General features: G+C 56.1%; 1 protein-coding gene across 1 annotated transcript in view; it reads right to left on the reverse strand.

Moving 5' to 3' along the window:
• The window catches only part of KLF13 (KLF transcription factor 13), a 44,481-nt gene extending 31,528 nt beyond the window's left edge, over positions 1 to 12,953 (reverse strand). Inside the window, exon 1 of the mRNA XM_067698887.1 lies at positions 12,011 to 12,953. Coding sequence (XP_067554988.1) covers positions 12,011 to 12,599 — 589 coding nt within the window. The 5' untranslated portion in view covers positions 12,600 to 12,953. The remainder of the gene's footprint in view (positions 1 to 12,010) is intronic.
• Positions 12,954 to 26,487: the final 13,534 nt, after the last annotated feature.

The raw sequence follows: 26,487 nt of genomic DNA on the forward strand, positions 1-26,487 counted from the left end.
TGGGAGCCACACTGTCTGCACTGCCTTTCTGTGGCCCAGGATAGACTGGCACTTGCCAGGCGGGAGCTGAGGCTGGGACACAGCTCACCCACATGCAGAGCCACAGGGCAGCTCCAGGAGGCCCTGAGACATGAGCTGGCACCTGCTTCAAAAAAGTAGTTCTGAATCATCTGTTTCTTTCCAAAAGAGAAGTCAGCAAAACTGTCCATTCTGAAATTCTGCTCCCACAGGTTAAACAGACACACACACTCATATACACACATGCACACAACACACACTACACATACACCACACACAAACACACACCTCCCAATGGGTGCCTTACACACAGTCTCAGAGGACAGAGGTCAGCGTGCCCAGCCTGCTTCACAGCTGAGAACCTGGAGCCAGGCTCCCTCTGTTCTCCCTCCAAGGCCAGGCGTCCTCAGCAATGCTGCACTTTGCCTCTGTTTAAATGACTGTGCACAATCAGACAAAAAGGCCTTTCTCTGATAAAAACAAAACACCGAGAGGCTCCTGACCAAGGTTACTAAGACACAGCACACGTGGAGTCAAGCTTCCATGAGCCCGGGATGAGGCACAGCAACAGCACGGGACTCTTAAGTCCAAAGTCCAGACGGTCAGGACTTACAAAGGGCACAGGGCACCAGGCACCAGACAGAACCTCTGACACCCTGCCCCGGTGACCCCAACAGACCCCTCCGCAGGGAGCTGCTTCCCACGCAGCTACCCGTGTGGGGTCGACAGGGAGGCCGGAGTGGGGGCCCAGGGGGCAGCCCTGTCTGTGCCGAGGGTAGGGAGCCAAGGGGCCTGCACACCCCCCGTGAAGATGGGCCCCTGGACACAAACCTGCCGTGCCTCTGCAGACGGCCTCCTGGGTCGGCTCCACTCATGGTAAAATCGGTGAGGTCAGCTTTCTTGCAGACTCACCTGGCACCTCCTCGGTGGGGGCAGACGCCTCTGCAGGAGCTAATTCACAGGTGGATGGAGCAGGGCAGCCCAAGGCAGCCCCAGGTAAAGGGCAAGGCCTGCCGCCAAGTCTCACCCACAGAGAGGTGCTCCCGTCCTGGCCCGGACCCTCTCAGGCACTCCCACTGAGATGGGACACCAGCCCAGCCACCGACGAGAGCAGTTACAGTTTAACATCAAACACCAAAGTGTCACCTTGTACCAAGGTATAAACTAGTTCATACCATGGCCTCCCAGGAGGACCTGGCATGTGGTGGGGAGGGCGTTGCTTGGGCTCAGACAGACTTCTGGGCGCTTGTTATGGGGCTCTGAACACCCTGAGATGAGAGAGGCATCTCCCCAAAACTCGACGGAGCGTCATCAACCTCCAAGCCCACACAATCCCGGGGCAGTGTTTACGCAAGCACTCCCGCGCCGGGATCCTGCCAGCGCCCCGGCCTGCAACCGTGCCAGCTGTCAGCAGTGGGGGCCCTTTGTGCCACCCCCGCCCTGCCACGCCAGGGCCTCTCCACAGCTGAAAAGAAAATGCCCATGAATCACTGCAAGAAACATGCCTCCTGTAAAGGGAATATAAACGTTTATTAAGAAATTCTAGGAACCAGGTCAGGCATCTTGGTATCTTAGTCACTCCAGCTAATTAAAGAAAAAAAAAATCAAAATAGAAGCCCATCCTAGGAACATGAGACAACGAGAGCTTCTCTTGCCACAAGTACTTTGAGCCGCGGCTCAGCCGGTTGCCAAGGGGACCCAGTGTTTACCTCTCCCTCTGCTGTGTAGGAGGATGCTGACCTACCAGGAACAGCTAGGCCACTGCCTCTAACACCCCACAGGAAGGGCCGCCAGGGTGTCCCCAGGGGCCCAGACAACGGAGGAGGAAGCCACAGCCCCACCCCAGACCTCTGCCCATCGGTCTCCGGTCTCCGGGGCTGAGCCAGGCCACAGAACAAAGGAGAGGCGTCTCCAGGCCTCCCCAGCCTCCTGGGCCCTGCTCCCCAGCACACGGACCCTCCCCTGTGCCGAGGACTGGAAACCCCTGAGGGCAGGTTAAAAATGTGCTTAGACCCCAGGTGTGAGGAGAGGAGGAGGGAGCGGGGTGGAGGGAGAAGGGGAGGAGGAAATGTGAGGACCAGGCTGCACCCTCCACTGGGCAGCCACAGAGCTCGGCTCAGACCCCCATGCCAGGCTGCTGGCCCCGATCGAGGGCACAATGGCCCCAGAACAAGTACCCCACTGAGGCCTGGGAATTCACAACCTCCAGCTCGACTCCAGGATGCCCGCTCCACCTTAAGGCCAGCGCTGCCCCTATAGCCTCAGCTGGACACACACTGCGCCTTCCTCCTGGCTCCTGCAGGGCAAGCCTCGGCATGACAAGCCCCCTGCCTGCCGCAGCAGGAGCCACCTGGCCAGAGGCCTCCCGATGGGCTTCCTTCCACAGAAACAACTGTCCTGAGCTTTGGTACGCATGCCTGCACACACACACGTGCACACACGTGTCTGCCTCCCGAGGCCCCGTGCAGTGCTGAACACGTGACGGGAGGAGCTGAATATGGGAAGGAGTTAAAACACTTGGTTCGTAAGTCAGGGAGACGAGCAGGGAAAGGGAGAGAAAGGGTGACGTTTTCCAAAGGCTAAAGTGAGTGAACTTAAGACTGACGCAACCTGTCCAAAGCAGGATGCTAGCACGGAACACCCAGCCCAGTATCAGGGAAGGACAGCTTCAAATCAGCACCTGTAAGAAGCCAAGGCTGAATTTCCTGCAAACCCCAGAGGCCTGCCAGTAACTTAGGGCAACCACCCTGATCGCCAATACGACATCACGAGGCCTATGCTGTGAATGCTCGGGGCCCCACCTCGAAGAGGGCTCGGAGAAAATACTAAAAGACATTTCATCATCATAAAAGATGGCATCCTGCAAAGGCCCTCAGACTCTCCCGGGGGAATACCCCCAGTGCCTTAGGCCAAGCAACAAGGCAACTTTATTTTTGAAAATTTTCTGGCTGTGCCGCACAGCATGTGGGATCTTACTTCCCCAACCAGGGATCGAACCCATGCCCCCTGCAATGGAAGTGCAGAGCCCTAACCACTGGACTGCCAGGGAATTCCCAAGGCAACTTTTGAAAACAGGATTTGCCATGCAAGCCGCCCAGAGAGGGCACTCTGGAAAAGACAAGGAAACCTGGGGAACCACCCTTGGCACCCAGGGCTGCAGGAGCTGGAGTCCCTGGGGGCCTCCTAACGCCACAACGCCTGTGCTCAGTGACAAAAATGGCAACTGATGAACAAACATGGGGAAATCCTTCCAGAGTGGGACTCGGGTAAGACCTCAGTGATGGGTGGAGGGGACCTGTGGATGGCGTCTACACCGCCTGAGCCCCACCGCCCTGCCATGCTCACTCAGCATGCCCAGTGGGAAAGGACCACCCACAGCCAGTGGGCAAACCAGAGTGGCCGGTTGGGGATGGAGGACAATGGTTAGAAGTTAGGGAAGCACGTGGGACTGCCCATCACGCAGTGATAGTATCAGTGGCAACTACGTGACTCATTCCCACTCACTGTCCCTCCTCCAGTGAAAACCTGTGAGGTTTGTTGCGGATAAGGGAGCACCCACGGTGCCAACCCCCCACCTCCCAGACCCTCTCCCTGATCTCAGACTTGGTTTTGAGCAACTCAGCCAGCCAAAGGCCCAGGCAAAATACCACTCCCCACCAAAGACACGCCTGGGCCCCTGGGGCCCCGCTCCGCCCCTCCTAGTGGGCTGAGGCTCGTGTGCGCCTTTTCTGGTTCCTCTCTTTCCCAACACTTTCTTGCAAAAACCTCTAGTTTTGATCTGCCATTAACTTTAGCTTCTTCCTCTGGCCCCCAAACAAGTTCTCTATCCTTTTTTTTTTTTAGTGAGCATTTATACAACAAAAGTGAGTTAAAAACAAGTGAAAAGCTCAGAGAAGGAATTTACAGGAGAAGGAAATTCCTGTACTGCTCCCACTGGAGGAGAATGACCTTGGGTCAACTTAACCCAAGGGCATGAGGAGCCCCATCCGGGCCCCAGGTCCCTGCCTGGCTGCCCAGCCAGCACCCTGCTGGGGCCCCTCCCCGGGTGGGGGCAGGAAGCCCCCTGAGCTCCTGAGACCGCTTCACCCTCTTTCACACCTGAGCTTCCTTCCCACGGGCCACGTCTGCAGGACAAAGGCCGGCGCCAGAAGCCCCTTCGAGGCAGGAGCCTGACACAGGCAGAGCCACGCGCTCTCTGGTGAGTGACTGCCAACTAGCAAAGCTCTCCCACCACGCGCCCTGGGCTCTGGCTCCAGGAGCCAGGCCTGGGCCCTGTGCTCCGGGACCACGGGTCGCCCATCTGTGCAGGCAGGCCACGCCCCTGTGGCAGCAGCGCAGGGACATTTAAACTGAGGCATCAAGTCTCAGCACTTTTCCGAACAGGTCACCTTGGGACAGACTGGCCAATGGCCACAGAGTGCGGCCAAGTTCCTGGTTAGCAAGTGTTTTTTGCGTGATGAACTTCAAAAAAGGAGAACAATAAACAGATCCCCACCTCCACCCCCCGCACACACATCACAGTTAAAACCTGGAGCGTGCCCCGTGCTGTGCGTTCAGAACAATGTCAGCGCAGATGCCGCTCTGGGCCAGGCCGCCCGCACCACACACACGAGGCCCATGGCAAACGGGGAGGATGCCCCAGTCCACCCGGCTCAGCAGGGGACCGGGAGCAGGTGGAGGACACGGCAGAGCCCAGCCACCAGAGGAGCGAGGGGACGCAGCCCCCTCACTGCAGGGCCTCTACGCTGGGGGGGGAGGGTGGGCCCCGACGTGTAAAACTGAGCGTGGAACTGGGAGTCACAGGTTCCACAGAAACACGCTCCAGCCTCGGATGCTCAGGTCAGCCACAACACACAGGGTACCGCGCGCGTGCGTGCGTGCGTGCGTGCGTGTGTGTGTGGCAGAACTCGGGTTGGGTGAGGAGTCCTTCTGTCCTACGTTAAGTGCCTCGTGTCAAATCACTGCCTGCAGGGTAGAAAGTTAGAGTTCCAGCCTCCATTGTATTGGCCCAGGGCAGTGGCCAAGGCCTTCTGAGCCCGGTGCTCGGCTCTGGGGGCCTCTGTCCCCACTGCCCCATCCCAGCCACACCGCAGCAGCTGCTTCTGACCCGCCAGGCTAGGCGAACACTCAGAAGGTTGTTCCCATCTTGACGGGACACTGACTTCTCAAGAAAATAATCCCATTTGGGGCTGTGAAAGGAAAGGAAAACAGGCTCAGGTGTGTGGACTTAGATCCGTATTTGGGTTTTTTCTGGAAAGCATGTTGAGACCCACCAGGAAATTAAGTGTGTCACCGGCTGCAGGCCCTGCCCGCCCAGGCCTGGGAGACAGGTCACCAGCAGGCACAGAGGCACAGAGCCGAGGTGTGGGTGGGCTGACTGAGAAGAACATGCCCACGAACACCTCCTGAGCTGCTCCAAATACCATCTGGAAACATCTGATCCAACGTAAAATCAGGGGATCCGGTTTGTTTGGGGGAAGGAGCTCCTAAGACTCTCCTGAGCTGCACTTTTACTTTAAAAAGACTTCCAACAGCAAACCTGAAAAACCCAGCACCTGTCCAGTCAAGGACATTGGAGGATGAACAGAAGCCTGGCAGGTGGACTGGGCAGAAGGGGCTGAATAAAGGTGAGCAGACGGCACCCCAGCACGGTACCTGGCTCCGCGAAGGACCAGCAGCACCCTACCCTGGCCCTCTGGAAAGCCACGGTCTCAGAGCGTCACTTACTGTCAAAAAAGAACAGCCCTGTACAGCAGAGAAGCCTGGCAGACACCCCTTCACCCGCGATCCAGCACTGTGGTGCACAGAGGGCCCAGCATCACCTGCGTTGTAGTTTTGACCAAAGATTGTTTAAAGTGGATCTAATCATGAGGAAACAATGAGACCAATGCAGATTGTGGGATCGTTCCATACGTCAACTGGCTTGGATCCCTGAAATGCCAATGCACCAAAGACCAAAAGATGGGGGGGCACACTAGTGTCTCTTAGTGTCAGATTGAGGGATACTAAAGAATTAGGACAACCAAATGCAATGTGTGATTAACCGCATCCCGGCTCCTGTATGGGCCACCTGGGAGGGTCACGAGAGAAGCTCAATATGGACTGTATGTTAGATAACGTGTAATATTTAGAGAGATGAGAGGCAGGGGAGGGAGAAAACATAATATTTAGAGAGGGAAGGTGGGAAAGAGGGAAGAAAGGATTTTTAAAAAGGGTGACAGAATATTAACTAATGACTCGAGAAGAAGAGTATTTGAATGTTCATCCTACAACCCCTTAACGTTTCAGAAGTAATGAGAATTTGTGGGGGAAACGGTGTGCGAAGGGCACTTGGGCTTCTAACACCCTGAGGCCCTGCTCATCCGCCGTTCCCTGGAACCCGGTGGAGACAGGCACGCGGGCACACCCACACCCCGAAGCCGGGGAGGCTCCACCCTCATCTGCTGTGCAACCTCCAGCATATTTCTTAACCCATCTGAGCCTGAGTGTCCTTATCTAAAAACTAGTAATAATTGCAGTGCCTGTTCCATAGGGTCCTTGTGAAGATGAAACAGTGTACTGGAAAGTACTGCAAAGGGAAGGCCCAGCCCCTGGCAAGCCGCGTGGATGTGCACGACACAGCGTGAGCACTGAGTGCGTCATTCTACAAGTTTTTATTTTAAAAACTATTTTTACTGCCTTCTTAGGGCACAAACCAGACACACCTTAACAGTGCCCTGAGAGCTCCAGATCTCTGTTGGGAAGGTCAGGTGTCACGGAGCGCAGGCCCCGGGCACGGCAGGGAGGACCTTGCAGCCTCTGCAGATGCCCTGGGTCTGCTCCAGTGCTGTGGGGTTTTGTGGGGTTTCTCAAGTTATATATTTAAACACACATGCGTGCGTGTGAATAACCCTTTGGTTTGCTTCCTCCCTTGCTTTTAGGCACCAGCAACGTATCTTACCCTTGCCCTTTTGATATGCCACGTCTAGGAATCAAACAACCACCGGGATTCAGGATTCAGCCTGTCAGAGCAGGCAGGCCCTGAGAGCGTGGGGGCCGCCACGAGTGGACTCAGCAGCACCTTCTGGGAAGGGGCAGAGCCCCCAACCCTGTTGGTTCCAGAGGCTTGAAGCCACACACACAGGGCCTCTGGCTAAGTGAAGCGTGGTCCTAATCAGATGCTCACACAGGAGGGAGGGCCTCAAATCCGCTTTCAGCCAGGGGAGCGGGGAGCAAATGGCATCACATCGGTGCCCCCCACACCCGCCCAGTGCAGGCCATGCCAGGAGGCCGCCGGGGGCACACCTGACTGCGGCAGGGGCTGCGGGCCACCGGGTAAGCTGAGTCAGGATGGCAGGACAGCCGGTCGTGAGGGATGCAAGAGTAACAATGGTTTTGTTGAGTTTGTTTCAAATGTTCTCAATATGATGCTTTCACGTGTACAAAAGGAGAACTGGGAGAAGTTTAAAAAAAAAAAAAAAGTCAGCCAGAGACACAGCAGGAAACTTAGCACCGGGGAGACCAAGATCTGTCAGCCTGTTTCCTTTCAAAACATAATGTGTCCTTTAAGTCAACAGAGTAGCTCTACCACACATTTAAATGCTGCCTATGCCCCCGTCACTACCACCACCAGGTCTCAATCCCACACGAACGCCAGCTGGACACCAGGACACGCACCAGAGTCTACTGCTGCATGGCTTCTAACAGCACACAAACAAGAAGAGCAGCGCAGCTGTGCTTCCAGCAGGTAAGAGACTGGGTAAGTGACAATACAGGCACACAGCCGCACCCTGGAGTACTATGCAGCCACGAAAAAGAACGAAGCTGCCTCACTGAGCAAATACACAGGACAAAAGCCTCGGTGGAATGTGTTTGGTGGATCCTACATGTGTGTTTTTAAATCACCTACTCCATGGATGCACGTGCTTGCGTGTATACACAAAAGTCCATTAGAAGGGTCTGGAAAGGGATGCACCAGTAAAGGGCAACAGTGGTTAGCTGGGGGAGGGGAGGGTTGCACATTCTGTCTACACACTTCTGCACTGTTTGAAGAGTTTCACAACTAGGCCCACTGGCAGCCTGCGACTGTGAGCGAGCAGGGGCGGGAGCTGCTGGCCTGGCCGTGTCCTAGACAAAGTGCTGGCCTTCTGCCAGCTTGGTTTGCTCTGGGCGAAGGAGATCCTGGCCAGCCACCCTCCACTCTGACAGGCTGCCTTTCCAACGCAGCTGCCCAGGGGAGCACCTGCCAGGGGTCCGGGCGGGCAGCGTGCTTGGAAACCATGTTCTAAAGCCAGAGTTTGGGTTGGGGGAGGGGACCTAAATCCTTGCCCCAGTAATCTCACTGGGGATCGAATCCCTCGTTCAGTGGGTCAGGGTAAATTTCAAAGAAATCCTGCCCCAAATTATCACAGGAAATGGCTGAGACAGTGAAGTCTCACTCTACTTTCCACCCCACCCCACACAGGGCCAGGTGGCTAGGAACATCTCTCTGGGGCTGCAGGAGGGAGGGGCTGTGTCCAGCACAGTGCCCACCTTCCTGGCCAGGCCCCCAGAGCTGCTGAGACGGGCCCAACCCAGGGTGCAAGGAGAGGTTTTCGCCACTAGCGCTGGAGGGAAAACAGGGCACAGAGGCATTGTGAAAACAATCCTTTGTGGGAACAAATAGGTAGGAATGTATTTGTGATATGTCTGCCTAGAAAGACTGCGGCCACTCTGCTTGGTGCTCACCAAGCACCCCCTGCCCCCCGCCCCATCCTGGACAACAGGCAGGAACCTCCTCCAACATGTGCGACCTGGACAGCTGCGGGGGGCGGGCGGGGAGTCTGCCCTCAGAGGGGTCCAGAGCTTCCCTTCTCTAAGTCCTTGAATTTTCAAATCAGAGCCCTTCAGCCTCCAAGAAAATCTGTTCCTGGTCTAGGCAGTCCCCAAAGCGAGTCTTAGCAAACCTCCCAGGTCTGGGCTGGGAAGCTACGAACAAGCAAATAACAAGGGGCTCAAGTTGCAAAGACGTTTGTGTCTCTGTTTTGTTTTATCATGAGCTTGCTATAACATCAACAGTTACCTAAATGTGACAGAGGGTCATGAGTTCCTAGGATGACCATTGGGGGACCACACAGCCACAGAGCTAACCAGGACAAGCAGCAGCTCTTTGCGTGCAGTCGGGTAGGGGTGGGGGTGGGAGATCAGAGCAGAGCCAGGAAGCCCAGGTGCCCCCAGAGTCGAAGATGCCCCTAGGGGACTTCCCTAGCAGCCCAGAGATTAAGACTTCACCTTCCAATGCAGGGGGTGAGGGTTCAATTCCTGGTTGGGGAGCTAAGATCCCACATGCTCCGCAGCCAAAAAAACAAAACATAGAACAGAAGCAATACCGTAGCAAATTCAATAAAGACTTTAAAAATGGTCCACATCAAAAAAAAAAAAAAAAAAAAACCATGACCCTAGGAACTCTCAAAGTAATTTCACGTACACACATCCTCGTTTCCCGCACACCTTCCAGGTGGTCAAGGGAGACATCACCAAGCTGCAGGGAGACCTGGGAACCAGTCCCTGGTCACAAAGCTAGGCAGAGCAAGGTGCCAACTGCCTCCTTGGCTACAGGTCATTTTGGTATTCACTCCCCACCATACAATTGCTATGGGAGTAGGGGGGGTCCCTAATGAAAGGCCTGGCATGACCTGAGCCACTGCCTGCAGAGACCACCCCTCCCACCACAGAACACTCTGGGAGCCCACAAACCAGGGGCTGTTGCTCGGGTCTTCCCAGGGTCACCTCTCGGTCACCCCCTGCAGCCAACTTGCCTTTCCTCTCCCTTCTGTGGGCTACCTCTGTCCCCTCTATGAACACCAGTGACTTATGCTCTGCACACCTGGGCTTAGCCTGGAAATAGGCTTCCTGGAGGTGCCCTGGACCAGAGGTAGATTCTTGGTTCATAAGCAGATTCACCTGGGGGACCCCTTAAACTGCAGTCAACATCTGGTACCTGGAAATCTGCATTTCCGAAGGCCCCAAGGGAACCCTGTGCACTCCTGACTTGGAGGTCTACAACTGCTCTGGAGGTGGGGCTCCAGAGTTTCTGCACACCTGGAGGTTGGGGCCGGCTTCCTGCTCTAAGAACAGACACAGTACTTTGCAGGCAAAGTACGGATCCATCCTCTTCTGGCTGCCTTGGGCTTACAGGCACCCCAGAGAGGCTGGCTTCCACCCCACTGTGAAGGCGCGGGTTCCCAGCGCCCCTGACTCAAGCATCTAGCCATCCTGCCCTGTGCTGCGCAGGGCACATGGACCCTGGACCAGGGGGGCTGAGGCAACCCGGAAGGCATCCCCCGGCGGAGGCCCGGGCGAGCCTCGCCCCGGGCCAGTCCCTCCGCAATTCGCGAAGCTGGCTACCGGGTGCTGCCGGGTGGAAGGCCACAGTAAAAGAGGCTGCAGAAAGGTTTTCCAATCAAGTTCCCTACCCAGTACTGGCCTCGCCTCAACGAGGTACTCAACCCCAGCCGCACCCCAAACCCTGGCCCCGCCCGGGTACTCGGGGTCCACCAGGCTCCAAACCTCGCTTCGCCCCTCCCCCACGACCACACCCACTCTTGCAGTAACGTCCCCACCCCCCTCATGAGTCCACACAGCCCGAACTCTGACTCAGACAGCCTAGAAACGGCCCGCCTTCACCCGCGACCCCACCACCTGCCACGTGGTTTGAGCGGCCACAGCATGGGACCAGAAATGCGGGGACAGCCTCGGGGGGGAAGAGGTCGTGAGATCCACGGTACCTGACACCCGCAGACCTTGGGCCGACTCAGTTCCAAATGTACCGGGAGAAACAGCCTTTCAGCTCTAGGTTCTTGAAGACTACTGCGGTTTTTAAATCAGTCATGTAATCAGTTTGTGAGTTATTTTACAAATGAGAAGATGAAACCTTTGATCACGAAGTTAATAGTATAAAGGCTTAAAAACTGTCCCAAAGGTGGAAGACCTAAGTGTCCAGAAGAGTTCGCGTAAGCTCAGATGAAATACACGATTCTTTAAACCAAACTGGGAAAGAAAGGTTGTTTACCCATTAAAAGGTTGTTTCCACTTTTGTGTTTAAAAAACAAAAAACCACCACAGAGGAATCAATGACAAATACCCGGACTCGCGCGAAGGGAAATGCTGCCCTGGGGTCGGGGGCGGGCGGCGGTCCGCGGATCCCAGGCTGCCGGCTCCGGCTGCCCGCCCCCGTGCAGGTGCTGCCTGCCCGCATCCGGCCCCGGCAGGTGAGAGCACGGCGGGGAGGAGGGCGGCGCAGACCCACGGGCAGGAGGCAGGGCGCTCCTTTCGAGAGAAAGCGCAGCGGGCCCCAGGAGCCCCTCGGGTCCGGCGCGCCCCCGCCGGCCGGAGGGGCGGGGCTCCCACAAAGAGCCGCGAGAGAGGACCCGGGACCGCCCCCCGCGTCGGCCGCCGCTGGCTCTGGTTTCGACAAATTAAACCTTAGAGCGCTGGAAAAATTACAGGAAGAGAAGAGCGAAGAATATGCCGAGTGGCTGGAGGCAGCCCTGTCCCCGCGTGAACTCCGCCCGCCGCGCGCCCGGGCCGGCCCCTCCCCACCCGAGCGCGCGCCCGGCCGGCGGGGGAGGGGCCGGGCGAGGACACCCCTCCCCCGCGGCTCCCGGGCCGCCCACCTCCCCCGGCCGCAACCGCGGCCCCCACCCAGCTAGCCGGCACCTGCCCTTGCGCCCCCCGGCCTGGGCGGGGTCCCCGCCCCCGGCCCCGGCCCTGATGACGACGATCGCCCCCGCGGCCCCGCCCGAGCGCGCCCGGGGAGGGGGCGTGCCCGGCGGGGGCGCGGTCGCCGGGCGGGCGCCGGCTCCCAGTGCCGGGACCCGCCTCGCGCAGTGCGCGGGGTGTCGCCCGCAGCCCCAAGCGGCTCGGACAGGGGCGAGGCCCCTACCGTTCCCGGCCCGACCTCCCCTCGCTACCCGCCGGCGGCTCCGGGGGCGTGGCCGGGCAACTCGCACTGGCCCCGGGCCGCCCCACTGACCTGTGTGAGTTCTCAGGTGCGCCTTGAGGTGCGAGGATTTCCCGTAAACTTTCTCGCAGCCCGCGTAGTGGCACTTGTGCTTTCTCTGCGGGGACTCGAGGTCGGCGCGACTTCGACCCCGCCGGCCCCTTTGTCTGAGGCCGGGCTCGCCGCTCCCCGCGGGCCCCGGCTCTCGCTCCGGCTCCAGCCCCGCCTCGGGCTCGGGCTCGGGCTCGCTCCACGCCGGGCTGAGGGGCGCGGCCGCCGCGCCACCGGCGCCGGGGGAGGTGGGCTCGGAGGCGGGTGGTGGCGCGGGCGGCAGGCGGCAGGGGGTCCTCGCCTTCCGGGCCGCGGCGCCCTCTCTGCGCTCCGCGGGGGCGGGCGCTGGCGCTTGTTGGTTAAGGTCCGCCAGGATCCGCGCCACTACGAAGAGCGAGGCGCTGTCCTTGCCGTCGCGGCGCTCTTCGACGCGGGGCAGCGTGGCGGCGACAGCGGCCGCGCCCTCGGGTCCGGGCTGCGGCCCCTCCCGCGGCCCGTGCACAACCGCTCGGCTCGACATGGACACGAGGCACTCGGCGGCGAAGTGGTCCACATAGGCGGCGGCTGCCATGCTGCGGGCTCCGGCCGGCGGGCGGGCGGCACTGCTGGTCGCTGCGAGTCGTCAGCGGCGCATCCGCACCCACGGCCTCCGGAGAGCTGGCGGGGGGCGGGGGCGCGGCGCGCCCTCTCCGCGGGCTGGGCTGGGCGCGCAGCCGCCTCTGCCGTCACCCGCGCGGCTCCGCGTCTGCGAGGCGCCCGCCTGGCTGGGCACCGAAGAGTGAGCGCATGGGGGGCGCGGGCGAGTTGGGTCCCCGCGGGGCGTCAGGGGAGGCCTGCCCTAAGGATGCCGAGTGGCGACGTTAGGGACAACCGCGCCAAGTCGCGGCCGCAGCCTCGCCGCGCATTGTGGCAGGCGGGACAGCCGCCGCGCGCGCCGCGGCTCGGTGTGGGCGGCCCGGCCCCGGGGGTGGGCGGGGCCGGGGCCACATCTGGACCCGACGTCAGCCCCCAGCCACATCCTGGCGGCGCAGGTTACAGGCGGCGGCGGCGGCGGCAGCGGAGAGCTGCACACGCGGAGGGGGCGGGGATCCCGGAGCGCGCATCGGCGGGATGGAGCGGTCACGCGCCCACGCCTGGGGAGGAGGCGTGGCCGAGGACAAGGGCGGACGCCATTGGCCCTCAGGTTCGCGGCAGGGCCAATCCGTACAGAGAGAGGCGCCCACCCGGCCTCGGGGCGTGCGCGTGCCGATGGGCGTGTCCCCTTGGCCGGCGGGAGGAGGGGCGGAAATTGGAGCCCGGAGCCGGGCACGCTGACGCACGACGTCCGAGGGCGGCGGGCTGGGGCGGGGCCGCGCCCCCTCCTTTCTGCGGTGGGGACCCCGCGGGGTATTTTCCTGTCGGAGCTTTTGTACCGTGACAGCCTTGAACCCCGGCGCGGAGACGAGCGCTCTGAAGGGCGCCCCTTTGTCCCTCTAGCCCCGCCTGTGCTGGGCGCGGCGGAGAGCTCGCCTTGCGGGGCTCGCCTCCGCTTCTCCCTTTCCTCTCCGGAGTGAGGTGCCCGGCGAGGAGGCGTGTCCGCTCCAGCCGGCGCGGAACAACCTCGCCGCACCCCGCCGAAGCCGGGTTCTTGGGCGGCCTCGCCGCGAGAAAGATCGCTCGCCCTCTGCACGCTCCTCCCCTGCTGAGTCCGGCGCTCGGCCCTGCCCGGCCGGGAGCGGGGTCTCGGGTGGGGAGCGGCCACTCCCGCCGGAGGGACCCGGAGCTCCCCGACCGTCCGGCGGCCGGGGATCGAGCCGCGCCGCGCTGCCCTTGAGCCCGGGTCATCCGGAGCCCGGCTGGCCCCAAGCTGGTGGTTAGCCTGGCAGCGCGGGTGATGTGTCCACCGCGTCTTGCGTTCGCAGGAGTGAACTACGTGCCGGGGCGTCGGCGCCGCCGCTTAGGGAACGCAGGGCCCCTTCCTCCGCCTCCCCTCCCCAGGCCCGCTGCCAACTTCTCCCGGCTGCCCCTCTCCCACCTCGGCCGGGGAGGCTTCAAAAGCCACCGGCTGCGAGGGCCCCACCCACCGCGCCTCACCCACCCACTGTCGGGCCTGGCGGAGGAAATGCTCCCTGCCCCGCCCCGCCCACTTGCCCTTGGCCCTCACCGGCGCCCTCACCCTCACTCTTCTCTAGGCCCCGCCCCCCCGCCGTTCTGCTACAGGCCTAGGCCATCACCATAGAGGGTAGAGACCGGAACCGATCGCAGCAAGCCCCTGACCCGGGGAGACTGGCCGGCGTCTGCAGCTCTTAGTGGACGTTCAAACATGTCAGCTGCCCGCGGGGAGCCTGGAGAGGGAGGGCAGCCCAGGCACTGGATCCCTGCGGACCGGAGAAGAGGGGTGGGTGGGACAAAGTCATTCTGCGCACAAAATTAATAGCAGCCATTCTCACAGAATTAATTTGGGGCCTGGGTAGAAAAATCTCTTTCCAGGTCACTAAGGAGGAACGGAGACAGGCATTCTGCGTTGCATGTCATGGTGACCTGTAAACTGGTGTGGACGTTTGGGCGCCCTGGGTATCTGTGACTAAAACCCTAAAGTTCCTTCTCACTGGTGGAGTCCGTGCCCCCGGGAAGACCACACGGCATGCTATTTGGGGGGGGGCTCTGTACCAGACAGCTGGGTCAGGTTCCTCTAAGATGGTCTCCTATTGGCAGGAAGTAGTCATTCTTCTCCCAGGCAGATTGTGTTGATGACATTTAAGAGATTTGTGTTCTGACCAAATAATGATTCAGAATGTTCCTGCAGTCTCACCACATGTCACAATCAGTCACTTCATTAAGGATGGAGCTGGCCCTACGTTGACTTACCAGCCACCCATCCCCTCCCCATCCCTCTCCAGCCAGCAGTATTCTGCCCAAGTCTTCGAGGTACCACATCTCTCCACTTTCTCCATGATCCCTCAGGACACCCCAGCCTAGGACACACACCTAGGAGTAGGCACCCTTCTAGACATTAGGCTTTGACCATTGACAAGACACCTGCCCTGGGTGAGGGGAGGCAGGCCTGGGTCAAGGGTCATCTGCACTGACACATACCCCACCCCCATCCACAGCCCGAAACAGCCCACAGGCCTCCGCCTGGATGCAGCCTCCCTGAGGATTTTGGCTGTGCCCCTGTGGCATTCTGGAGGCAAAACTCAGCCCCTTGGTTTATTTCTCAGGCCTTTAATGATTGTTCATGGGGACTTCCCTGGTGGTCCAGTGGTTAAGACTCCACGCTGCCAATGCAGGGGGCCCGGGTTCGATATCTGGTCAGGGAGCTAGAGCCCACATGCATGCCGCAACTAAGGAGCCCGCCTGCTGCAACTAAGACCCGGTGCGACCAAATAAATGAATAAATGTTTTACAAAATAAAATAAAATAAATAAATGATTGTTTATGGAAGGAGGCCCCAGGGCCCAGCAGACTACCCCAATCCCACATGGGAGTATCTTCCAGATACATATAGTTGTCTTCCCCAGAGGAAAATCTCACCATAGCCACGGGCCCGTGTTTTCCTTGCTTAAGAGGATTTTGACAGAGGTGGCTTCTGTACGTATGAGGTGGGTGAGGATCTAGTGTCAGATGGAAGGAACAGGATAAACAAAAGCAGGGTAGGGAGGATCAGCCCAGAGAAAGTGAATGGGGATGTGTCTGGAGTGAAGAGGCTGGACTGGAAAGGGGGCTGAGGTTTCCGCTGGAGGTGGTGGATTGACAGTATGTGTTGACTCTGACTTTTGGAGCCTCCTGACACAGGAGTAAGTTTGCTTGCTCTAAGGCAGAAATTGGCAAGAATGGGGCAAGCAAGGGAAGAAGTAACTGCAACAGGGTTGTTGAAGCTAAAATACTCAGCAGTCCTGAGAAAACGAAATCTTGAAATGGTAGCCAGGAAGGAAAACCAAGAACAAACTCTGGAGTCCCCCGAAGGTTCACCAATGGATGGCACTAGGCACCTCTGGATGCGGGCGTGAATGGAGGCTAAGATAATAGCTGGCATAAAGTCTGCTTAAGAAGCGCCCAGATCCTCTCACCAGATCTGTGCTGCCTTCCCCATCCTGATAAAAACTAGATGTCTGTCATCTAAAGAAGGTAAAAGGACACATCTTGGGCCGAGAGATACCATTCACAATTAAGGGCAGAGGTTCCATAATAGGAACAGAGGGGTTAAATGAACCTATAGGTGTTAGATGCTGAGAACATGCCCCATCCCCTCTTCTGGGTTTTCAGAATGGCCGCAGCCAGGAGGCTGAAAGGGTCTTTCCTGGGGCATTAGACCAGGCTGAGGGGAACACCTAAACTTTCTGACACCTGTGGTTGCCCAAGGGAGCAGCCAGACCACCCTAGAGGGAAGGGCGCAAGTAATGAGCCCCAACGTGTGCAGAGCTTCTAATCGGGGTTTCACAGGCAGCCGAAGCTGACCCAGCATCTCAGGAAAGCCTGTGTCATGAAACCTAAAGCCCAATAGATTTTTTTAAATCAACTTGGAGGAAACAGAGACTATGCAGAGAGAAGTACATGGCAACGTAGTCATCAATAATGTCATCAGAGAAAATATCGCAACCCATGAAGCGAGGCCACATATAAAGAAACATTCGGAGAACAAACAAAAAGTGTTCTTGGAAATTTAAAGTAGCAGAAATGAAAAAAAAAAAAAACCTCCAGAGAGGGATTGGAAGATAAAGTTGAGGAAATCTCTATGAAAGAAGAACAAAAGGAACCCCAAAAATGGGAAGCAGGAGAGAAAAAAATAAAGGGGGACCATCCAGAAAGTCCTTCGATCAAATAATAGGAACCCCAAAAGAGTGATCAGAGAAACACGGGTGGCAGGGGGTGGAAGTGGGGGGAATCATCATTTAATTCATCCTTAAAAAAATCTCTAAAACTCAGGGGCATGCACTGAAAGGGCCCACAGGGAGCTCAACGGGAAAAAATAGTTCTACCCCAAGGCACATCACTGTTGAAGTTCAGAATAATGGGGACCAAAGTGTCCTGACATTAGAAGTAGGTCACACAGCGATGGTCAGGAGCCAGAAGGCGAGAGGCAAAGCCTTGAGAATCTAAAGGAAAATTATTCTCCAGTCTTTACCCAGTGAAAATATAAACCAAGTACTTTGAGATGAATGAGATCTCAAAAATTTTTACCCATGGGTTCTTTCTCATGGTAGGATGCTACCAGAGATAATTCTTCACCAAAATAAAGAAGCCAATGGAGAAAGAGGGAGGCATGTGATCCAGGAAGGAGGCATTCAATGCAGAAGGGAGGGGAGGGGTGCAGAGGGCCACCAGGCCAGGCTGGAGCAGGTCAAATGCTCCATGGACATTTCGTCAGGAGGTGAAATAGACAGGATCCCTGTATCCATCAGGAGAAGCTGGGCCCGAAGTACAAACCACCTGCAAATCTCAAAGTTTTTTTTCTGGGCTTCCCTGGTGGCGCAGTGGTTGAGAGCCCGCCTGCCGATGCAGGGGACACGGGTTCGTGCCCCGATCCGGGAAGATCCCACATGCTGCGGAGCGGCTGGGCCTGAGATCCATGGCTGCTGAGCCTGCGTGTCCGGAGCCTGTGCTCTGCAACGGGAGAGGCCACAGCAGTGAGAGGCCCGCGTACCGCAAAAAAAAAAAAGGTTTTTTTCTGGCCGTGCTACACATCCATCGTGAGTTGCCTGGGGACACCCAGGTCGATGGAGCAGCCTCTGTCTAGAACATGCCGGTCGCCATGGTAGAGGGACCCAGAGGTGTCCCTCATGCTTTCTTTCACACAAGATACACTGTCCCTCTCCCCAGGTGGGAAAACTTTTAAATCCTGACCTAGGGGCCAGAGACAGGGAAATCGGAGATGAGAAGGAAAACAGGGATTTGAGGCCAAGGGAGGTAGCATCCTGCTCGAGATCGAGGACCTCTGTAGGCGGCTCCACCCCACTCCCAGCTCCAATACACAATCTCAACATTCAGTGATGGAGAGGGACAGAATGACACAACAAACAGCCCAATTCAGAAAGAGGAGGAGGGGGAGATCCCAGCAGACAGTGTCCATTAGCAATTCTGAGACCCTGCTGGACAGATTTTGCCCCTCATCCTGGAGTGACTGGGTGAATAGTCCCAGTCTCACTCCCTGGGAGTCCCAGCCACCCAATTGTTCTACGGGCCCTGCTCCACCTTGCGGGGTTCCTCCTCCACCATCATCCTCCTTGGCTGTATGTTGCGGGAGAGGGGCCATGGGAATATGCCTTCCTTGGAGGCTGAGCAGTTTCCCCAGCCCACTCTCAGCCTGTAGAAGGTTAGAGGTGAAGGGTCATCTTAAGTTCCAGCCACAAACTGTATTAGTGCTTGTACATGGTTTATTTTGCCCTACTAGTTCCTCAACACTCTAGTTAATGTCTTACCTAATCTGTTCGATTCCAGCTTGCTTCATTGTCAGTGGCCACTCTCAAGGGCCTCACAAGACATATTTGTCTCAACTGAATTGCAGCTTCTTTCAGCCTCTTGGTCTTTGATGGTAGAGGAACACCCTCAAGTCTCTTTAGTCTCTGAAACTTCTAAGTTATCCCAGGGGACAATGTATCCCACGTTCTACCGCTGGCTATGTGATGACCATCCTTCCAACCTCCACAATCAGTGTCCTCACTGCCCACTGGACCAGCCTTTATACCAATGTCACATGCCTTTTTTTCCATTGCAGCCATGCCCCACTCCTGGTTACCGTTTTCTGTACCAGTCAGGAGCAGCTAAGTTATGCTTCAGTAACAAATAGTTCCAAAACTCAGTGGCTTCAAATACCATAAGTTTAGTTCTTAGTACCTGGAGGGTTGGCTGAGCACTCTGCTCTGTGGCGTGATCATTCCCACCCCAGCATCCAGATGGACAGAGCAATCCCTCTCTGGAACACTGACAGTCACCACATCAGAGGGAAGAAGGAAGGTCTGGCAATTAAATGCTTGGCCCAGAAATGACGCACATCACTTGTGCTCTTAGCTAGTCACATGGACCATCCTGCCCACAGGGAGCCAGGGGCAGCCCCACAATGTCCCCAGAAGGCAAGGAGCTGAACTGTGCTGAAAGCGTTAATGGTTTACACAAAATCTGATGTGACCTGAGAAAACTGGCAAAGAGTTTGGGGATGGATTAATGGTAAGGACATATAAAACTAAGCAAACGGAAGATAATCAAGAGCTCCAGAGAGAACAAAAGAAAGTCCATTGTCACTGACCACTTGGTTCAGCTGCAGACAGTATTTCCATAATGATCATTGTAAACAAGGAACATTGATCTAATGGAGGAACCAGGCCCCCAGAGATGCCCACGTGGGCAGAGGCGGCGGGAGGAAAGGGAGCCAAGTCCACACCTACATCTCGGAGATCAACCAACATCACCCCAGACCAAAATCTTGGGAGGCGGCAGTGTGATTGTGTGTGATGGCAGAATTCCACTGTGGCCCCCCACCTCCCCACCCCTGGTGTCCACACCTCCTCCCAGTCAGCCCAACACCAGCCCAGCTGTTTCTGTGAAGGGCTTTTGCAGATGTGAATTCAGTGCCACATCAGTTGACCTTAAGATGGGGAAGATTATCTGAGTGGGCCTGACCCAATCACATGAGCCCTTTCATCTGGGTCTAGGGTCGGAGACAGGGAGGTCAGGGAGATTGGAAGCAGGAGTGGGGTTTGAGGCACGAGAGATTCTCTGTTGCTGGCTTTGAAGGTAGAAGGGCCTCATGGCAAGGAACATGGGGGGCTGGGAGTGGCCTCCAGCTGACAGCAGACTGTCAGGAACAGAGGGCCTCAGTCCTACAACCACAAAGAACAGAATACTGCCACAGCCACCTGAGCTTGGAACAGGGCCTCAGGCCCCAGAGGAGAACATGGGCTCAGGCAATACCTTGGTTTTGGCCTGAGACAGAAAACCCAGCTGCACCATGCCCAGACTTCTGACCTACAGAACCGCAGGCCATAAATGTGTGTTTCCAGCTAAGCTTGCGGCAATTTATTATGCAGCAAAAGGAAACAAATGCATATACTGTTTGAGTTGTGGAAACGATCAGGTAAAAGAGGCAAGTAGGATTGTCCCTGGGGAGGGGGAAGGAGGGAAGGGAAGGGATTAGAGATGGCTATGTTTCCTAACCTTGCAGCTTTAAGCTATCTGCATGTAGAACTTTGATGTAAGGAAAAACTAAAATTGAAAGATCATGTCAGAGACTACCAGCCTCCCAATTACTTTCAATGGAATGTTTGTGTCCTCCCCAGATTCATATGTTGAAACCTAACACCCAATGATGCTATTAGGAGGTGGGCCTTTGTGAGGTGATTAGGTCATAAGGGTGGGACCCTCATGAATGGGATTAGTGTCCCTATAAAGGAACCCCACAGAGCTCCCTCACCCCTTCTGCGTGTGGGGACATAGTGAGAAGACAGCCACCTATGAACCAGGTCCTCATCAGACATTGACCATGCTTGGTACCTTGATCTTGGACTTCCAGCCTCCAGAACTGTGAGAAATAAATATTTGCTGTTTATAAGCCGCCCAGTCTATGGTATTCTGTTACAGCAGCCCAAACGGACTAAGACATCAACAAAATCCATCGCCTCTTTCCACAGCAGTGAGCAACCATACTTCCCACACACCTGTGCAGTTAGGTGTGACCAGGTAATTAGGTCCCCAGGGCAGGACTGTGAGTCGAGGGGCTGTGGGCTTTTAAGAGAGTGAATCTCTCTCCTGCATCTTCTCGTTTCCTTTCTGCCTGCTGGATGCTTATGTAAACAAAGCCCTAGGGGATGATGGAGTCACGAAATAGAGGAGGCTGGAACCCAGAAATCTGGCCCAGGGTGCTCGCAGATGGTCACTGTGTTTGAGCCATAATAATCCAGGGCCTACCTGTTACTGCAGCTGAGCCTACCTTCACTAATACAAAGGTGGGAGGGGGTGGAGGGGATGGAAGGCAAACAACAGAAGAAGACATATGAGGAGAGGGCTTGGTGGCATGTGGAGTGAGGTCTGTGCTTTGTGCTATAGTGTTCTTCTCTGGGGCTGGCTTCCTGGTGGCAGCCAGGGTTGCCAGCTCTGGGCATCATCCCTCCTCCTTCCCAGGGAGTCACTGATGGCTTGCCATGCTAATAGGAGAACAAGCCATTCTCTGTTGTATGACATGGGGGTGGAGCAGAAACCCTTTTCCACGTCCTGTCTCCCAGTGGTCCTGGAGTGCAGAATAATTCATCAGGGTCCAAATGATGAAAGCCAGCTTCACATCTGGTGCACGTTTACATGGGGAAAGATTAAAACCAGAAATGCTTCTGAGACCCAGCCATCCAAAGACTTAAGAGATATTTACAGGGTCGGCAACAAATGTATGAGGAAAGCATGTTAAAATGATGGATAGTCCCTTCCAGGCTTGCTGGAGCAGATGGCTCCCACTCCTGAGCTCAAGTGACGTGGGACCCCCCCCCCCCGACTTCACGATGATCTGGGAGGGTCTCTGGTCTCAATGGTAATTGTCTGTTCTTTTGTGAACCGCCTCCTCTGCCCCGACAATAAACCCCTAGTAGTCTGCCATTCGTAACTCGTAATCCCCTCCCTGGTGGATGCTCTGGGCCAGATGTTGCGTTTTATCCTTTTGAGTTGACTCTGAAATTCTTTCCCAGCACCGGTCAAGGACAATAAGTCCCAACCTTCAGGTAACGCTTCATAGCTCCCCTGACACGTTGACACACGTGGAAAAGGCACAAGAAAGGGGCCACTCCTTCCCACTCGACAGGTGAGAAAACCGAGCCTCAGTCAGGCAGAGAGAATTCCCCAAGGCCATACCTAGCAAGATGCAGAGGACGGGTTCTTTGGCCTCGCCATGGTGCCTGCATCCCCAACCTCTGGGAAGCTAGCTAATGAATGTGGGGATTTATCAGATCCATTAAATAAGAGCCAGGTTAGTCCATTCTGGGCTCTCATGGGGATCCTGTCTAATAAGTATTCCCGTTAATGGGAATGGGTGGATTTGCCATGAACGATGTAGGATAAAGACTCTAATTCTTGGCTGTTTGCATGTAGGACTTAGTGAAGAACTGAAGGATGATTGACAGGACACAAGGCAAGCAGTATTCTTCTTGTCAGTGATGAAGGGAGTTAGAAAGTGGGGCTGGGTCATGCCCAGTCAGGTGGGCACTTCGGTTTGGGCACCGGGGGTCTGCGGTCACCTTCCGGATCACATCCTCGTGCATTCACTTGGTTTTCTGGGCTTGGGCTTCCTATGTAGGATGGTACATTGAGAGAGTCAGTAGCTATTAGACCTGATTTTACAGTTCAACTAGTGGATTTAAAATTTTTTCCAAATGTAGTATGAGTTGGTTCTTTCTACTCGAGGCTCTTTGAACCGGAGCTTTCTGACTTGGGATTTGGTCTTTGGTATGAAACTTCTTTCGCATGTAAAGCAGAGAACTGCACAACCAGGGCTATTGATGTTCCAGGGAGAAAAAAAAAAAAAAAAGTAATGTTTTCCCCCAAGGAAAAGGAAAGGAGAAGTTGAAAATGAATTAGTTTTAATCACATTTCAGGTAACTTGAGAGCAGCCAAGAGGCTGCCATCTCTAACCAGAAGTCATTTCCTGAAAGTCCAGAAATAGTTCCCACTGCAAACGGCTGACGGAGGCCCTTTGAGTGGTTTGCATTGGCTCTGGTGGGTCACCAGGAGGCAAGTCCTCCAAAGGCTCCTCTCCAAGGGGACAAGGATGCCCCTGGCTCTGGGCTAGCCACTAGACAGTGCTCTGTGACATTCAGTGCCTCGGGGCATGCAGCCCCTCAGGAAATGGGTCCTCAGTGAATGTGCCGTGTCCTTGAAGTCTCCCCTTAAAGACCTTTATCCACCCACGTGTCATTATGAAGCAGTAACTCCCAGGCTGGGAGAGCCTGACTCAGAGACTGCAGCCCAGACTCCTGGGTGGGGAGAGGGAGGGAGCCAGGCTCATCTGAACCTTCCCGGTGATGCACACAATTCTACCTACAGTTTCAGCGTGCCTGGGACACAGTGGCAAATGGGAGGGACCTGGGGGTCCCCTGAGGCTGCCAAGCTAAAGGGGAGCTCATTCTTCAAGTCAGAAATTGTTGCAATAGCACAAGGCAGTTTAAAATATTGTTGCAGTTTTTAAAAATGGCTGCAAACCTTTTGATAATGCTCGCATTGACTCTGGGCAGCTGGCGACTGCTTCAACCCATAGAGCCCCGCGCAAGGGGAGTTGTGTGACCTCTGGTCCTAAAAAGCAGCAGCCTCCCCAGGCTATCCTGCAGTGCACCCATCACAGGCTCCCTCTTGGAGCCCTGAGCTTCCATGTAAGACTTGCAACCACCCTGATCTGGAAGCCAGCCTGTGGGTGAAGAAGCATCTTGCAGCTGTTTCTCAGGTCTTGCCACCTCCAGACCTCCCAGCTGAGGCCCAAGTATCAGTGGAGCAGAAACAAACCATCCCTTCTGGGCCCCGTCAAAATTCCTGATCCACAGAACAATGGTTGTTGCTCTAGGCTATTACATTTAGGGTTAAACCAAGAAATGACTGACCTAGTCTGGATCAAAGAAAAGGGATATCTTTTGATCCTGGGGAGGGAAAGACCAAGATGGTGGGCTTGGGTCTGAGGTCTGGACTCTACGTGTGAGCTACGTGTGAGGGATTTTCAAGGGACTTGACCTATTCTGTTTGACTTAGAGACTGACTTGAGACTCCCCTCACGGCTCAGGGAGAGACCCCAAGTGGCGAGACCCTCAGACCCTCCTCTGAGAGGCTGGGTGGAGACTGTTATGTGGACCTATCTCCATGACACACCTCTATCTGGCACATGACCCATTTGGGGTCTTTGCAGCAGCCTCGTCTTCAGGAAGGTGATTGGGACTATGGCTGTCCCAGGCCTAGCTCCTGTGACACACTCTCTAAAACTCCAGGCTTCAAAAGCATCCTTTTTTTAAAAAAATATTTATTTTATTTATTTATTTACTTGGTTGCCCCGGGTCTTAGTTGCCGCCGGCAGACTCCTTAGTTGCGTCATGCATGTGGGATCTAGTTCCCTGACCAGGGATTGAACCCAGGCCCCCTGCATTGGGAGCTTGACTGTGCCACCAGGGAAGTCGCTTCAATAGCATCCTTACTGTAACATTATTTAATTTGAAAAATATTCAAAAGCTTAAAAAGTAAAAATTGTTATTAATCTCCATTCTCTCCAGGAAATGAATCCCTTCTTTGTTCTTTTCTGTCATCTTTTCCATCTAGAGATCAGTTTTCTCTATTTACTCATTGTGACAATCATTGTTAATTGTTTCCTGTCTTACTCTGCTACTGCTGCATAACAAAGTGCCCCACAACTCAGTGGCTCAAGATAGTAATAAACATTTACTATCACTCACAGTTTCTATGGATTTGGAAGTGGCTAAGCTGGGGGGATTCTGGCTTGGGGTCTTTCTCACAAGATTATAGTCCTGACGTCAGCTGGGACTACAGTCATCTAAAGCAGGGGTCCCCAACCCCTGGGCCACAGACCAGTACAGGTCCACGGCCTGTTAGGAACCGGGCTTCACAGTAGGAAGTGAGAGGCAGGTGAGTGAGCGAAGCTTCATCTGCCTCTCCCTGTGACTCCCCATGACTCGCATTACCTCCAGAACCATCCCTGCCACCCGCCATCCATGAAAAATTGTCTTCCACGAAACCAGTCCCTGGCGCCAAAACGTTTGGGGACCACTGATCTAAAGGCCTAATGGGGGCTGGAGAATCTGCCTCAACATGTTTCACTCACAGGGCTGGCAAGTCGGTCCTGGCTATCCACGGGGCGCTCAGACAGGGCCCTGGGGCTGGGCCCATGGACCCTCTCCAAAGTGGGTCTGGTGGGCTGGCTTCCAAGAGCAAGTGTCCCAAGAGATGGAGATGGAAGGGCACAGCATTTTTTTTTTGCAGTACGCGGGCCTCTCACTGTCGTGGCCTCTCCCATTGCGGGCACAGGCTCCGGACGCGCAGGCTCAGCGGCCACGGCTCACGGGCCCAGCTGCTCCACGGCATGTGGGATCTTCCCGGACCGGGGCACGAACCCGTGTCCCCTGCATCGGCAGGCGGACTCTCAACCACTGCGCCACCAGGGAAGCCCTGGGCACAGCATTTTAAAAACCTGGCACCCAGAAGTCACATGGCAGTACTTACTTCCACAGTACTCTCTGGACTGGGGCAGTCACAAGGTTCCCTGCTTCAGGGAGGACACCTCTTGATGGGCGAGTAGCAAGGTTCTAGAAGCGTGTATGGGATGGGATGTATTTCTGTGGCATTCTTTAGGAAATAAAACCTGCCATAGGGAGTGAGGGTGCCAGAGGCCTTTCCATGCAGAAGTGGGATGGTGTCTAATTCTACAGCAGTTCATAAGGACATTGGGGAGGCCTGAAAAGCCACAGCCCTATCTCCCTTCCCTCCTCCTGGGAAACCGAAGCTCTTTTTGAGAAAAAGAGGTGTTATTTTCTTTTAAAGATAAACTATAATTTTATGTGTCAAGGTGAGATACGTCTCCACTTCAAACTGTGGTCACTGTGGAATCTGGCCCCAGCGGGAGAGAGGCTCCAGCAGTCCGAGGGTGAGTTCCTGAGATGGTACCCAAGGCCACTTCCCAGAGGGAATGCTGAGAATGCCCCCCACAGAGCCCTGCTGCACCCTGGATGTGTCTCCCAGGGCCTTTGCAGGAGAGACAGGAGAAAATGTAATCGCTGGTCTTCCCAGCCTCCCTCGGAGGATCCCAATGGGATCTTAGGGGGCCCATGGAGATATGGCATCCCAGAAACCCCAGGACAGGGAGAGGTGGACCCTTGTCACCTTCTGCTCGCCGTGTGTGCCGGGGCTTCCTGTGGGAAGGCCTGGAGGGATAAGGCCTGGGGAAGCACGACAGTGGGACATGTGGACAGCAGAGCTGCCTGGCCGTCCTCTGGGTCCTTCCTTCTGTGGGCACTGCGGCTGCTTCTCTCCACCTGCTGTGCACAGAGTCTCCAGGGAACAGAGCCCCAGGAGGAGGCCTGATGGATGGAGGGACAGTCCTGCTGGTGGGTGGTTCACACAGCAGGCCTCCTGAGGGCCCTGGTCAGCAGGGCAGCTGCCCCACTGAGTATCTCGGATCCACCCTGCTGCAGGGGGAGCATGGGGAGAAGCGTGTAGCTGGAGCCAGGGGGCTTCCTAGATGCAGCCAGCAGAGGGGGAGGGGGGGTCTGGTTTGGAGACCCAGCTGGACCACCTCTACCACCTGGCGTCCGCATCCTAAAGTCAGAAGCATCCTCCTCCATCAGAGGATAAACACCCCAGTGTTAGAAAGGGCTCCAGATGATGCCCCACCCATGGGAGACAGCCACCAGTGGTAGCAGAAGGGGCAGGAGGGCAGGGTGTGGGTGGAACCACGCCTGGACTGTCCCAGACACCCTCAAACTCGGGGGCACCACAGAGGGTCAAACGGCTCTTGCTTT

The sequence above is a fragment of the Pseudorca crassidens genome, chromosome 1, assembly GCF_039906515.1.
Source record: "Pseudorca crassidens isolate mPseCra1 chromosome 1, mPseCra1.hap1, whole genome shotgun sequence".
In the NCBI taxonomy this organism is placed as follows: domain Eukaryota; kingdom Metazoa; phylum Chordata; class Mammalia; order Artiodactyla; family Delphinidae; genus Pseudorca; species Pseudorca crassidens.